The sequence below is a fragment of the Zonotrichia albicollis genome, chromosome Z, assembly GCF_047830755.1.
Source record: "Zonotrichia albicollis isolate bZonAlb1 chromosome Z, bZonAlb1.hap1, whole genome shotgun sequence".
Lineage (NCBI taxonomy): Eukaryota > Metazoa > Chordata > Aves > Passeriformes > Passerellidae > Zonotrichia > Zonotrichia albicollis.
Genome location: NC_133860.1, coordinates 33,647,052 through 33,661,955, shown reverse-complemented (window position 1 = coordinate 33,661,955; position 14,904 = coordinate 33,647,052). Strand labels below are relative to the sequence as shown.

Sequence of the window (14,904 nt, the reverse complement as noted above, 5' to 3'; positions counted from 1 at the left end):
TCACTCCGTAGCCAGTCACGTGAAGACCAGCACGGTTTGTTTTGGCAAGGATCATGGATGGATTTTGTCACTATACTGACCGCAAAAACATGCAAGCAAATGAGTGTGTGGGGAGGGGTTTTGTGTTGCTTTGTTTAGTTTTTCCTTTTTGGTGTTGTTTATTATTATTATTGTTGTTGTAGTTGTTATCGGCATCTCATCAGCCAACACCAGCAAGTGCATATCTTTTCTTCCCGGCACTCGGCTCCCGCTTGTCCGTACGGTGAGGCCCTCGCCTGGCGGCCCGGCTACACCGCCCCGCCGCTTCCTGGGAATCGTAGTCCTGCACTCCGCAGCGCCTGGGCGGCTTCCTCGGCGCAGCCGCTCCAGGAACTACGCGGCCCGGCACGCCCGTAGGCCCGGCACGCCCGGAGCCGCCGGCGCGCTTCCTGTGGCCGCGGCGGGAGCGCCGCGCCGCCGGGGCCGAGCCTCAGGTACAGGAGCCGCGTCAGGCGGGACGGCGGCGGCGGTGCCCGGGCGGGGCGGCTCGGCGGGAGCGGCCCTTGGGGATCTCGGGGCGTAAGGCGACTCTGGAGCGCGGGGAGGCGGCGGCGCTGCCGGGGCTCCGTCCGTGTCCCCGTCCGCGTCCCCGCTGCCCGCCCGGCTCGGGGGCACGACCCGCGGGGCGGAGGGGCCGGGAGGCGCGCCGGCTGCAGGCGCTGACCAGCCGCAGGGCACCGACTGGCCACGCCGTGTTTCGGGAGAACGCGGGCAGATCGTCAGAACGGGGGCGGAGGTAAAGGAACAGCATGGGAGATTTTCGGGCGGTCCGTGAAGCAGGGAAATGTTTACATCCGTTTTCGCGGGCTGGGGGAGAACCCGTTAAGTTAAAAACAAAAATCGTTTAAAATGTAAGTTAGCCTAAGGTGATAGTGTTTCGTTTCTCTAAGTATTTATCTGCAGTGCCCATAAATACAGAAATTATATGAGCTTTATCCGTCGAAGACAAATCTAGTTGAACATGCTGGGTCTTTTTAATTTAATTAGATTTATCATTTAGTTCGTTCAGTCAGAGCTACATTAAAGCTCAGCAGAGGTTCAGCTTGTGTATTCAGAAGGTTTTTTTTCTCAAAAAATTGCTGACTTACGTTGCTAATACAGTTTTAATCGCCGTTAACCATTTCAGTTGTAGGAGAGTGTGGACAAGCTGGGGTGTCCATAAGGTGCCACAAGAGGCGGCATGCTGTCCACGTTTTAAGGAGCTCTTAATATATATGCTGCTACTTTCATGACTAATGTAGCATTCTTCAGTCCCTTCTGATTGAGGATTCGCTCCAGGTACTGAAGAACTATGCTGACTTGTGTTGAAGTTCTCCTCTTTCAGTGTAGACTCTGCTTATTTCTCATATGTGCACAGCCTGCAGCTTGCTTGAGTACTATGCCTTGAACTGTATTCATCCTGCTCAGAATTTAAGAGAAGACCAGATTACTCCAAGTGGCACTTTAAAAAAATAATTTCTGTGTTTGAACTAAATACTTTGATTAGCAGATTCTGGTATTTAAACCATGAGTGTGAGGTGCTTTTTAGAAATAATGACTTTTAATAATAAATAAAGCATAAATAGCTCTCAGTGCTCCAGTTGCTGTTTGTACAGCACCATGATGGCATGGTGGAGTTGTGATCCTCTCAGCCTTTCTTCTCCTGCCCACTGTGGGTTGTTCTCTGATAAATACCAGCTAAGCACAGTCCATGCTTATGGGATAGTTGGGATGATTGACTAACTGAGCACAGTTTTGTTCCTGCCAGGGTAAACCTGTTTGCTAGCTCTCTTGCATGGCCTGGGCTGTAACTGTGAATGATGTGTCTCATCTTCATCACACGCATGTAAAACTGCTGTTGTTAAATTCACAGTGGAAGCCAACTAATACGGTTTTGCTATCCAGTGCTAACATTAGTAGATCACAGGCTACAGTGAGGTTTCTAAATCTACCATGTCCTTGTCTTCACTCCTTCGTGATTTTAGACTTTGAAACCAGGTTGAGAGAACCTGAAGACAGTGAAAGCAGAAGCTCGTAGAGCTGAGCCAGTGAGGATTAAAGGTTCAGATTACCATCTAAAAGTCATGTGGAGTGTAGCCCAGAGTGAGACTGTGGAAAAATAACTTGCGTAGACTTAGGTGTTGCTTCACAGTTTATGACCAGCGATGAAACCTGGATTATTAAATTCTGTCCCACTTGTTTCCTTTTCCTGCCCTTCTGGTGTAGTGCTTCAGCTTGCAGAACAACAGAATGTTCTGCAGGCATACGTAAAAGAGAGATTAACCTGGTTAATTCTTCTTCATGTTGCTTTTCTGCTTACAGTTGTCCTTTAAACTGTACTGGCTCCAGTTCCAATCTTCACATGTGTCATAACTGCATCTATTTGTAGAGTAGCCAGTTTGCTGGTCATGAACTCCATTCTTATCAACAATAGGTACTTAAAAAATAAGCTGTTTTTGCAGACCCAGCTTCTAATTGACCATAATGAGTCGAGTGAGCACCAGCTCCACAAGCCTCAAATTATGCTGTCAAGCCAAACTTAGTGCATGATATTTTTGGATTATTTTTCTTCACAGAATACTATAAAATCTGGGTTATTTCTTTACAGCAGTAGCACAGAAAAAAATCAAACTGGTGATCACTGTTGTCAGCATTTATGAGGCTAACTCATAAAGCGCAAGTATTAACAGGCTTTAAGGAAGGGATGTGCATTTGATCTCTGCTTAATCTGTCTCACAAACCGTGGTCTGTGGAAGGAAGGGATGTCTATAATGTGGTTCTATGGAAGATTCTGGCTAAAACCACTGACTGCTTGGGATTAGAATTTATTTCAATTTTCAATTCAGGCATTAGGAATTTAAAAATTTATCTCCTTTTTATGGCTAGATCTGAAGTGTGATTTAAATTCTTCAGAGAGATGCAAAATGCAGAACAAGTAAAGGGGATCATGTTTGACACCTAGATTTGTCTGTTCGTAAAATGAACACAGAATGTTCAGTTGAGAATAGAATAGAATAATGTAATAACATATTTTAATTGGAGTGGCAGAGGACTGGGTGAATGCCTGTAGCAGTGTGTGAAATCTCCAGGGCCTGTGTTTTTGTTTCAGAATTATTTAGCTGTTGCAGGAAGCTCATGTGAACCAGGGTGAATTTTATCTGGAAGGGCATCAGCAGGGAGAAAGCAGAAAGGCTAGAGCTGTAGAAAAATAAGAGGAGGCAGTAGAAAAGTGTGTAAAAGGGTATCTGTTAAGAGAGTTTGGAGAGGAATACCATGTCACGTGAAAAGAAGTAAAAATATTGGTGTGAACTCTTTGTAAGTAGTGCCTAGTAAAGGTGGGTTGGGAAAGCAATTTTTGACAGTGTATAGGAGAGACAGAAAATAAAAAGAACATGAGGAGCAGAAATCCATTTGCTAAGCATTATCAGAGGAGCTGAGAAGGATGAGAGCATGCTTAGCTGGGGCCAAGGAGCCAGAAGCAGTATTGTGGATAAGAAGGACTTCCAGGTAAAGAATCAGAACTGATGTTTTTTAGAAGGCTGGAGTGGCAAAAGAGAGAAAGCAGTAAGTTAAGGGTGATAAGAGGATCCCTTGGAAAGGATCTAAAAAAGGTAGAGTAATAAAGCTTTAGGGAGTGTAATAGGAAAAATTTAGTGTAGGAGAAGGTATGCTGTCTGCTGGTGCAAGTAAGTCTCCTAAGATTGCCTTGATTATTAGGACTCGCATATTGTATCCTCTCAAACAGCTGAAGTGACCAAGATACAATCATTTCTTTCAGCCATTCCTTTAAACTTAGTAACTGTTCAGATATCTTGTTGTGGATGTTGAAACTATGGGGAATCTGTCACCACTGCAAGATGAAATGGCTTCTATGGCACTATCCCCTCCCTTGCACAGGCGTGCTAGCGTACGGATTATAGCCCCCAAACTCAACGCTGATGTGGGTTTAAAGCAAAAGAAAGAATAGCTGATTTTCATCTGTGTCGGTCCACATCTGGTTCAGTATGTGATTGCATAAACGCCATTGAGCTCTTAAAGCAGGACTTGAACTTTCAGTACAGTTTTCATGAAATGGGTCCTTTACTGATCCCCTCCTCTTGAGAGCAGAGAGCTATTACCTGTGTCTGTCTTCTAAAAAGCACTTCCTTGGCAGGTTGAGCCAATCTTAATGCTTCTGCAGCTCTTGCCACCTTGTCGATCAGTGTTTTCCCATGCATCCTGCAGCAGTTTTTTCAACCCAGGAGAGAAGATGTGGTTGAAAAGCGATAACTTTCATTTTTCATCCTCTCCTTCAGCTTCTTTGTTTTGTTTTGTTTTGATTTTTTGCCAGGGGTATTAGCAGGATAAGCTAATGGAAGAGGATTGGCAGTATGCATCTAGGAAGGGATAGAACTGTGTCTGCTAAACTTGGGTTGGTGTGATTTCTGAGATTGGGCCTTTATGGTGTACTTCTGTGAGGATGCGGAAGGATCATACACACCTTATTCTTTCTATCTTCTTCCATTGCCATTCCAGGTTTCAAACACCCAGCAGTACCCTTCTTGTGCCAGCTCTGGTTGTAATCTGTCTTTCCATCAGCCTAACATTTTAAAGCATTCTGAAAGATGGAAGAACAGATTCTTCTACCATTGTTGTTTGAAAGTGTCCTGGCTTCTGAGGTTTTTGTTTGAAGGAGTCCTACCTGAGGAATTCTACAGGAGATAACAGAAATGAGAGCTGTTAAGCTCATTATGTTTGTTGAGCTGCACAAAGACCACAGAAAATTCCTTGTGAGGCCTGTAATTAAATCTGAGTAGAAATCCATTAGTTTAAAAGTGGTCTGCTCCCCACTCTTTCACCAGGAGTGGTTTAAATGCATCTAATAGTTGTTATTAATGCATTATTAAACCATTTATTTCCTTTCATTCAAAAGACCTGGACACAGTAGACTGCAATAATCTGATCCTTATTATGGGAAATGTACTGGAACTGGAATAAACTGCATATGTGTCTGCTGCAAAGTTTGAAGTAATTTAGTGAAACATACAGCTCCTTCAGAAATTTATATTTAATTCATACTGCCTTGTTGTGGTGCTAAAAGAGATTAAGGGCTGGATAGAGTGTTTTAAAAAATTACTTTCCCCACTGTACATGCCTCATGATGTTTGCATTGTGGAATGAGAATTCTCAAGTGGCATGTTGAAGTTATTTACTGGTGATTTTCAGCCCAGGAGCTTGTGAAATCATGGGACTCTACCATTGTTAAATTCATAGCAGGGACATAGTTTTGCTTAACTCAGTGGACTTATTTCTTTTTTTCCTTTTTTCAGGCTGCAGTAACTGACAGAATCTAAAAGGAGACATATTCACCAAATATGGAAGAGGATACCAAACCTATCTTGGTTCCTGTGGGAGGTGATGAAAGCAATTATGGAATCATGAATATACAGTTTAATCCAGAAGACTATAAGTGCAAAAGGTATGAGGAAAGATGAACTTACAGAATTACTGCGAGGCACAGAGTTGTTTAATCTTTGTTTTTGGCAACAGAATTCTACAGAGACAGAAGATTAAAGTTTGGAAGCCAGGATCTTTGTGCAAACAGTTCCTACTTTGTCACTATATGATAGTATTTTATTTCCAAGCACTCAGTGAACAGATGTTCTTACTATGGTTTTTTTAATAAGGATAAGGTTTTTCTATTACTATCATTTCAGAGAGTGTTCTCCATTAAGAAGTCATTGTGAGGCTTTTAAAGTGCTCTTCAAACATGGAACATGCTCTTCAAGCATGTGTGTGTATAGTGGAGCATAATTTTTTTATTTAGGACAACTAGCTGAAATGTTGAGACTATGCAAGCAAGTTTGCCAGATATTGCTGTCAGTATGTGTAGATGGTGCTGTATGCATTCTGCAGGTGATGCTGGAAAAATACATTATTTGCTAGTACTAAGTGAGCTGACCTTTACTGCCTTTTAAGAAAAAGTGTAGTGCTTTCTGAGAGTGAGCAAATGTGAAAAACTCCTCAGTCCAGCATTATTACTGTGCCGTCAAAAATAGTAACTCTAGCTAAGTTGTTATTTTACATGTTTTCTTAAGAGTTTAACTTAGGGGTTTGGAATGAAGGACTTCCTGTGCTGCAGTTAAGCCTTTTTGTGGGCTGGTTGTAGAACCAAAACTGAGATCAGAATGGGACTGTCCTCCTAATACTAGCTGAAGACATCAGCTTTCCATTTTTAGGTGAAGGAATAGCACCGTAGCACCTCTTGGACCAATTTATGGCTAATTTTTTCCTATTTGCATCCATCGTATTTCAGTAATGCAGTTTCCTGAAAGAACTGAAGATGGCATTGTTACATACAAAATCCTGTTGTCAGTGGCTGCTTCAGCAAATGAAAAGCTCTTGAGGATAGTGCTTTGATGCTGTCAGCCTCCAGCTTTGGAAAGCTGTGAGAGCCTATGAGCATCCTCTTCTCTGCGAGTAAAGGAAGGAGGATAAGGGTCTAAGTGAATCCAGGGGAACAAAGGGAGCACAGGTCTAGGAGCATACAGAATTATGTTTATAAAGGCTAGGAAACGGTACAGTACTTGCAGGTGGCAAAGGCAACTGTGAATGAACGTAAATTAAATCTTTCTCTTTTTGTGGAATATCTGATCCCTTCCTGTCGTAAGAAGACTGCTAATATGTATGTATGATTTTTGGGAGCAAATCAAACATAAATTGTTTTGGAGGAAGTATGTGTTCTGTTTGAGGAGCAGTGGGTTTCAGGTGTTGTGATGATGCTGCAGTAGCAATGAGAGAGGTTTTTTGAAACACCTGAATGCTAAGACTCGCTTTTCTAAGTGAAGTTAGGTATTGTTTCCATATTGTGTGGTTGGGTTTTTTCCCTGTGATTTCTCAAGTTTGGATACTCAGCTTCATAAAAGGTGCCTGTGGCATTTGGTTCTCTTACTAAAAGCAGAAGTGTGTACTTGGATTGTGTGCCCAAATTCTCAGTCTCAGTTCTGCAAATCTGCCTAAATATCCTCTCCTGAATTCTTTCTCTCATTTTCCACGACCTAGCTTGTTTGCCTTCCAGGTGTGCAGAGGCCCAAGGATGATGGGCAGGAGACATGGGATATCTGAAAGGCCTGGAAACAATAGAGGGGTCAAACAAGCTTGAAGTTCACTTCTGTACTAGAACAGTCAGCCCCCACAGTTTAAAAGAATAAATAAGGAAGAAGAGGCCATTGGAGTCTGTGTCGGTCAGGGTCAGAGCTAGTGGACAGTTTTAAGGGCTTCTTCATTAAACCTTCAGGGAATAGTGGCTCCTGGGAATAAGAATTGTTAGGCATTAAAGTATCCAGTAGTGAAAATGCAGTAGTACAATGCAAAGTGTTTTTGCTCTTACTTTTGTTCCTGTTTTTTAACTTGGTATTGAGAAACTAGATCTCAAGTGAATGCTTGGTAGCTTTGCTTTGATTGAGATAGCTCTTGAAGTGTTAAGTGTGATTTGTAGTAATTACTGTTTGTCTTAGTGCTTTTCTGTACTTTTGTTTGGGTTGTTTGACATTTGAGGAATTTGCATATTTATCTGGTTTTCTTAGCAGCTTGGAGGATTTGGGATTTTTGAAAGGAATGCTTTTCAGTGTTTGCATAAGAACAATAAACGAATTGTTTTTTAGTGTTGTAAATTACTTTGTGTAGTATTGTTTTGCAAGTTTGAGGGAAATATAAAGCCACTTTTAATCCTTTTAAAGAGAATGTTATTGCTCTTCTTTCTTCACCGTATTCAGTGTGCTTTTCCCATTTTGTAGCTCCCTTTAAAAAGTAGAATATCATTCCTGCATTGGTTTATTGGTGATTGTGGTACGGAAAAGAGGGTGTTTGTTTTTTTCTTCAAACTGCTTTTTAAATCTGTTCATTGTCAACAGATACTGCAGTTGTCGGTCAGGAATACTTGAACCTTCAGAGAAGCAATTGATGTTTTGTGCTGGTTCTTTTGCATATGAAAAATCTTCCGCAATGCCTCCTGCTAAATAGGGATCAAGCATTCTGCCTTTTTTCCCTATTCTTTTTTGAAGTCCCACAGGTTATCAGAAGTAGGAGGCATCAGTAAGTTAAATTAATCAGCTGTAAATTAAACAGTGTCTGTAGGTGGCAGAGAAGCGTTTTTAATGCAAAAGCGGTTGATTCCCTTTATTTTCAAAGTTCTTTTAACACAGGAGAAGGTCGCCAACCTGTGCAAATCTGTCCTTTCTGCATTCATTATGCCTTTACCACTCTACACAAACGTGATCATTTTACACCATTGCTTGCTTTCCCTGTTTTTCTCTGTTTTTCCATTTTGCCAATATTTTTGTGAATTCCTATTATTGCTTCTTATTAATTGGAAAGAATTGTGACCTTAATTAAGAACCTTCATATTTCTCAGTAAGTGATGAGTAGAATACCTTTTATCTTTTACAGGGAAGAGGAATAGTGATTGAAGTGTGGTGTGGTAAAGCTTATGATTCCTAATTTGTTAAAATGTGCCAGCAATGACATTATGCTTCAAAAGGTTATTTTAGTTGTGCATCCAACATTTTAAGAAACTTGTCATTCTCATGCTGTAATTACTACAATGGTGATATAGATGTAGAAAAACTTAGGAAAAGTGTGTTGCGAAGAGAATGAAGATCTTACAAAATAACTGTAAGCACACTGTTTTAATACTTCAGTAAATTCAGACAACTTAGAAAGTAAAACCCAAGTCACTTGTGGAATTCTTTGGTACAGATTTCCTTAAGAGAAGCACACAGATATGTGTAATCACAGAGGATCCTGAGTTGGAACAGGCCCATGTGGATCCTCATATCCAACTCCTGGCTGTGGGATCTCAGCACCTCAGGACTGAGGTGCCGAGTCACCGAGACCACCCTTGGGGGGCTCGGGAGTCCTGGAATGTTGCCAGAAGTGTCTGGTGGCTGGACTTTGATCCTACACAGGAGACGACACTTGTATGAGGATAGGAGGATTTCACCGGAGTGAATGGTGAAGGGATTAGTTAATTAGAGAGTGAAACACAGGGTTTAGGATTTCTGTACAGGGGGGTTTAGAGAAGTAAGATGGAGGAATTGGGGCGTGTCCTGTCTTTCTTCTTCTTCTTCTTCTCCTCCATCTTCTGTGGTGATGGTGGCACTTTGGGATTGGTCATTACTAAAAGTGCACTGGTCAATAAGGGTGAAAGGTATTGGGGAAAAATGATAAATATTGTGTACGTAACTTTGGGTATAAAGATAGGTGACCGCCCGGAGGAAGGGGAGTGTGCTCATGGCTGGCTGCTGAGCAGACCTCTGTCGGGCCGAGAGAAAATCTTTTAGATAAACAATTAATAAACACCGAGACCGAGAAAAGAACTGAAGCCTCTTCTCGTCCTTTGAAACGCGGGCTGCCCCAAGGCCACCCCGGGCCTTTCCAGGCCATCCAAACAGCCGAAAACCGGACACCTGGCCTTTCACAGGACAGCCCCAAGAATCAGATCATGTATCTGAGACTGTTGTCTAAACGCTTCTTGGACTCTGACAGGCTTGGTACCATGCCCAGTTCCCTAGAGAGCCTGTTCCAGTGCCTGGTGTTCCTATCCAGATATGTAGTTGCCAATTATGAAATAGCTACCTATTCTTATTACTTTTCCTTTCCTTAGTTTCCAATACAGTGAATCAGTTTTACTCCTTAGTTTGTCTTGTGTCATTTGCAGCATTCCTATAATAATTTGGTAACTCAGTAAGGCAATAAAGATGTACGAATTTCGTAGCTTTATTTCTCTGTAACAATCCTGTTGCATCCCTAAAAAGTAAATGATTGATATGGGGTGTCAAAGAAATCTCTGCAGTAAGCTAAAGGGGTCTGTTTGGAGGAAAGAAATTGTAAAGCATCCTGTAAAGAAGGTTTTCTATATTTGTTTAAAAATTAAAAGCTTGTCTAAAGTCATTAATACTGTCATGTAGAGCCAAAAGACATAATGGTACAAAAAACCTCTATTATACTGTAATAGCTGAATACTTACCATGTTTTTGATCAGATCTCAAGAACCAGTTGTTCGATGTTTAAAAATACTTCAGCAAAGGTACTTGAAAAGTAGTATTACTTAGTCTGAAAGGTCTTGAGGTATGTGTTAGTATTACTCCTTCATTGCCCTACAAGATGTAGTACATTGCTGATGATTACATAAGATGAATGTAGCACCCTTATACAAAATTTTACATAGTTGACTAGTGGCCTTGTTATGCTCTTCCCTCTAGCCCTCCAAATCCAACGCTTGAATTTTGCTTATCATGAGCATCTCTTTTCATTTTCTTTCTTATAAAATTGCTACTGAAGTTAAAAATGTGAGGAAGTTTTGACAGAAGCACTCTTTCTTTTCCTGAGCCAGCTCTAGAGAATTAACTGTGTTTTGTGAGAGCAAGAAAAGATGAGTGTAGCTGTAGGTTTTCTGGGAATGGTTTCTGAAAAATACAGCTGCCAGGTGTAATGTATGGAAGATGTTGACGTCCTGCATGAGGTCCTGCAAATTGTCCATTCTCATGGTCTGGTGGAAAACAGCTTTGTTTTCCTGGTGTGTTTGCTCTGGTAAAAGAGCACTGTTTTTCTGTCTAGCTGCTGAAACAGTAATTGTAATTGTGTCTTTCAGTGTGTGTGAAATTTGAGGGCTGTTATAGTTTATCTCAGTGCATGAAAATTGTCTGCATTGTTTCACATCATAATCACAGTTATGTAATTTCTCCCCTTCCCCCAGATCACATTGTCCAACATTCTTTTCATAAACATTTTGCCCCATGAGAGATAATATATAATTGCTTGTATAAATCAGATTTTTTTAATAGGAATGTGTTGATACTGGTATGTGCTTGCTAATACTTGCTGGTGCTTGCCTGCTAGACATAAGGTCCCTAAACAGAGTTTTTCAAAATATACCCAAATGATATCCTACCTGCTTTGGGCTTTGAAAATCTCAGTCTTTGAGAGCTTCTTTGAGTCCCTGAGAGAGCTTCTCAGACTCCCGTTTGAGTATGGCCTACAGCCATTCTTTTGTATAGGTATTGCTGGGAGCAATAACCTGACCAGGATGCTACCCTCTCCTAGTGGAGATGAGGGTAGGTAAGTAGCAGGCCTCCCAGCCTGCTCACACAGCTTCTAAGTCTGATTGATGTTTCCAAAGAGATCTGCAAATAACATAAAATTGTTTGGTGGTCAGTATGTTTTGGCAAGTGCTCAGCAGGGCTGGTGGTGCAGCTGGAAGAAATCCACTTAAGTGGTGCTCTACATAATTTTAATTCTCAACACATGCACAGTAGCAGGGATCAAGAGGGGAAGTAGCCAAAGTACTGGCAACAATAAACCCCTCTAGTCAGGAAGCAGGAGCTATAGGTACATACAATTTCATAGGGATTGTTTAATTTTATTTTCTTTTCCTCACCCATAGGTTAGATTCTGGATCATACCCTTTTGTTTTGTGCTAGACCATAAATTGCTTGTTTAATCCAGATTTTGTTCATAATACTGAAGAAGATGAAATTTTTTATCTACAGATAGGTTTGTACTACACATAATTTATTTTCTTTATATTTGTTTGGTCATTGACAACACTGCTTTCCCCACAAAAAATAGGATGTTGTATGCATATTTTCTGTTACTTTAATTTTAAAATCATCCTTGGATTTCACCTGCATTGCTTTAGAAAATAATCTCTGACTGTTTTACACTCTGGAAGAATTTTCTTTAACATCTGTGCTAGGAATTGTTGAACACCATTTTGAAAGAAATCTTTGTCACAGATCTGCCTACTCACTTTTAACCAAAATGTGGACTTGGTCTCACTGTAACCTTTCCACAGTTGCAGTGAAAGTTCATGGTGATATACTAATAATATTAAATGGAGATGAGGAAAGAGAGGAAGGTCTTCACACTATGCAGCTGCTTTATAATTAGCAAAACACTTAAGTGTTCTAAATATAGTGCATGTCAGCAATCCAAAAAGAAAATAGCAGAGAGCTGACTAGAGGTGCAGCAGCATTTAAACAAGTTTAAACAAGTTACTTTTCATGTTTTCATGACTACAATCTTTATTTTACAGGTCTTCTAGCTAAATATTTTTTAGCTGTGTCCAATGATTTGCTCAACCTAATAAATTATAAGATAAAATGAGTAAAGTCCTTTGGAACTGAAAGTCCATAAGTATTTTTGTATATTACCTACATGTGGAGTGAGTTGGCCGCATGTGCCTGTGTTTTGAGTAGTAAAGCTATTGCTTAAAATTTATTTCTGTTACATTGAGATATCTTTCTAAATTGTTTATAAGAACACCACAAAAGCACACACATAAAACACGTATTTTCCCCATTATGTCATAATCATAGGAAGAAGAGTCAATTGAGAATGATTTAAAAATTTAAAAGTGTTCATTTTCATTTCAGTAAGTAGGAGACAACTTAACAAATCTAAGCCTTTTTTTCCATTATGAAGGAATAGGTAAGAATTAATTAAGATAAAAGAAAGAAGTTTGTATTCTCTGTTTCTGCCTTTTGTGAGTCAGATTTTCTTACTTTCATAGATACTCCCACCTACTATCTCCCCTTTAAGCACACAGGAATAGGAACCTATCTCCCTGGCTTACAAAGAGCAAAGAACTTCAGGACTGTATTTCTTATCTTCCTTACAGATAACATGTAGGTGTCATAGTACAAATGAGTAAATGATTCATTGGGAAAAAGAATGGGAAGTTTTATATGGATGCTATTGAGAGCTGGGGTTGGAGGGCTTGCCCAAGTTCCTTTGTAGTCTGATACAGAAATGGGTATTGAAAAACAGTAAATTCAAATAGATTTTGCTCATATTACAGAATAAATGGCATGGCTGACCTAGTTTCTGTTGTTAGTGGTGGGAAGTTTGTTGTGATCTCTGCTTCGATGGGTTTATGAATGATTTAAACATCAACCTGGAAGAGGAAGATCAGAAAGCTGTTGTGGTAGTTTTAGAAAGTAAATTACTGCTGAAAGAAAAAAAAAGCTGATGTATTAAGGCTTAGAGGACAACAGTGTCCTCTGTCTTGTTTGAGGAATTAGCCTCTCAGTGCTAGGAGTCAATGTTGTTTTTAAGCAAGAGCATAATATGGAAGTAAATTATACTTGAGTTAGGAAAAAAAATTTAGCAATATCATGTTTCGGACACATTTGTCTGGTAGTGCTCCTTGCATGAAGGTGTATGGTGGTGTAGCTTTCGCAGCAGCTTTTGCTGTGCTTGCTCTGTACCTCTGTGTATGCAGAGAAAACGAGAGGCATGCGATGTTCCTGTTTTCTCTTTCAGCAGCTGTGAACAGGCCTGTGAACATGCCTCCGGCTGAGTAGAGGAAAAGGAGACATATTCCATTCCCCGTTGCCTTGACTTCAAAATATATATGACCACATGGACTTATTTGGGCTTGGTTCCTTCGCCACACAATTCCATATAGTGTTTTCAGATAGATTAGTAGTTCCTAATCTTTTCATATGTGGTCATCACTGCCACCGCTCATTCCTCTTTCTGTGCTTTCTGCTTCTGCATTCTCAACACTTTCTGTTTCTACCTCTGTTCCTCATCACCAGTTCTGGCAACACCCGTTAAAAACACTAATAAGCTTGCCCAAGCTCATTAACATGTATTTCTCTGTGTGATTCATTGTTGAAGACTAACAGCTGGATATTAGATGTGATGTTAAGTTGCTCCACAGAATCTGGGCTGGAGGCCCTTTTAATATGTATATAAACTCAGAGTTTTTTCACAGGTGGCAACTTCCCTCAATGGCATTGATATTTTGTCATTTGCCTTGTGTCAATGATTGACAAAACCAGGCTGAGTATTGCTGAGTTGCTCTCTTGAGTTGTATCTTGTGTTCCATGATTTTAAGGGTTTTCCTTTCTTCCCTCTTTTTCCCCTCCTTTAGGCCATTTCACGTGGAGCCCACAAACATAGTCAGCGTGAATGATGACATGCAAAGAGTCACAGATGAAGCTTCAGCCATGAATAAGCGGATTCATTACTACAGCAGGCTCACATCCCCTGCAGACAGGGCATTGGTAAGGCAAAAACAGGGCCTCATTAAGTGGGTGGCCTCTGGCATGTTGTGTCTTACACAGCCTGGATTTATATAAGCTGCAGAAATAAAGGTTGGGGGAGAATTGTTCTGCAGCTTGCTTTGAATCAAGTATGTAGTAGCTGAGTGCCTTCAGAAGGTTTTGTTTTATCACGAGCTGTTATTTACTTCTTGTGCAATGCCTTCACCATTAAAAGAAAATATACAAACAGCATTAATTTTATAACAGTGATCCAGGCTGCCCAGATTTCTCCCACCTATAAGATTAAATCAGTGGCTAGCTGCAATAACTGAACTGTTGATCTAGCATGATCTGTTCATTGTGTGTTTACACACATTTTGCAGAAGAAAAATGCATTTTTCTAGCTATCTAGTTAGAAATTCTATCAACTGTTTGTTGGTCTTTTCCCCCCAGGAAGAGAATTAGCATAGTACAACCTTCTATTGCCTTCTTTTTTTTTTTTTTTTTTTTTTTTTTTTTTTTTTTTTTTGTAATTTCCCATGACTTACAGGAGTTGACTTGCTGCATTTAGGACAATTAGTTACGTTGATGTTACTAATAAATCTTGTTTTTTATCCATTTGTTAGATTGCTCCTGACCATGTCCTCCCAGCTCCTGATGAAATCTATGTGTACAGTCCATTAGGAACTGCTTTTAAAGTTGACAGTTGCACAGATGGCTATGGTAAAAACTCCAGTCTAGTGACAATGTATGTTAAACACCTTGCCCTATAATAGCCAGAAAATGCATGATTATTGAATGTTCTATATTAACAACATAACTCTTGTTAACTAAGATGACAGCGTGAAGTAAGACT

The 14,904-nt window shown here is 40.4% G+C and overlaps 1 protein-coding gene across 6 annotated transcripts in view; it reads left to right on the top strand.

Moving 5' to 3' along the window:
• Positions 1 to 327: 327 nt before the first annotated feature.
• The window catches only part of SLC38A9 (solute carrier family 38 member 9), a 46,167-nt gene continuing 31,590 nt past the window's right edge, over positions 328 to 14,904 (top strand). Inside the window, exons 1-5 of one of the 6 annotated variants that reach the window (XM_026795631.2) lie at positions 347 to 473; positions 1,166 to 1,317; positions 5,328 to 5,476; positions 13,937 to 14,069; positions 14,675 to 14,796. In XM_026795631.2, coding sequence (XP_026651432.1) covers positions 5,373 to 5,476; positions 13,937 to 14,069; positions 14,675 to 14,796 — 359 coding nt within the window. In that variant the 5' untranslated portion in view covers positions 347 to 473; positions 1,166 to 1,317; positions 5,328 to 5,372. Of the gene's footprint in view, positions 776 to 1,165; positions 1,318 to 5,327; positions 5,477 to 13,936; positions 14,070 to 14,674; positions 14,797 to 14,904 lie in introns of those variants that run through there. The other 5 variants (XM_026795630.2, XM_005490651.4, XM_074532642.1 and 2 more) reach the window with 5 other exon arrangements.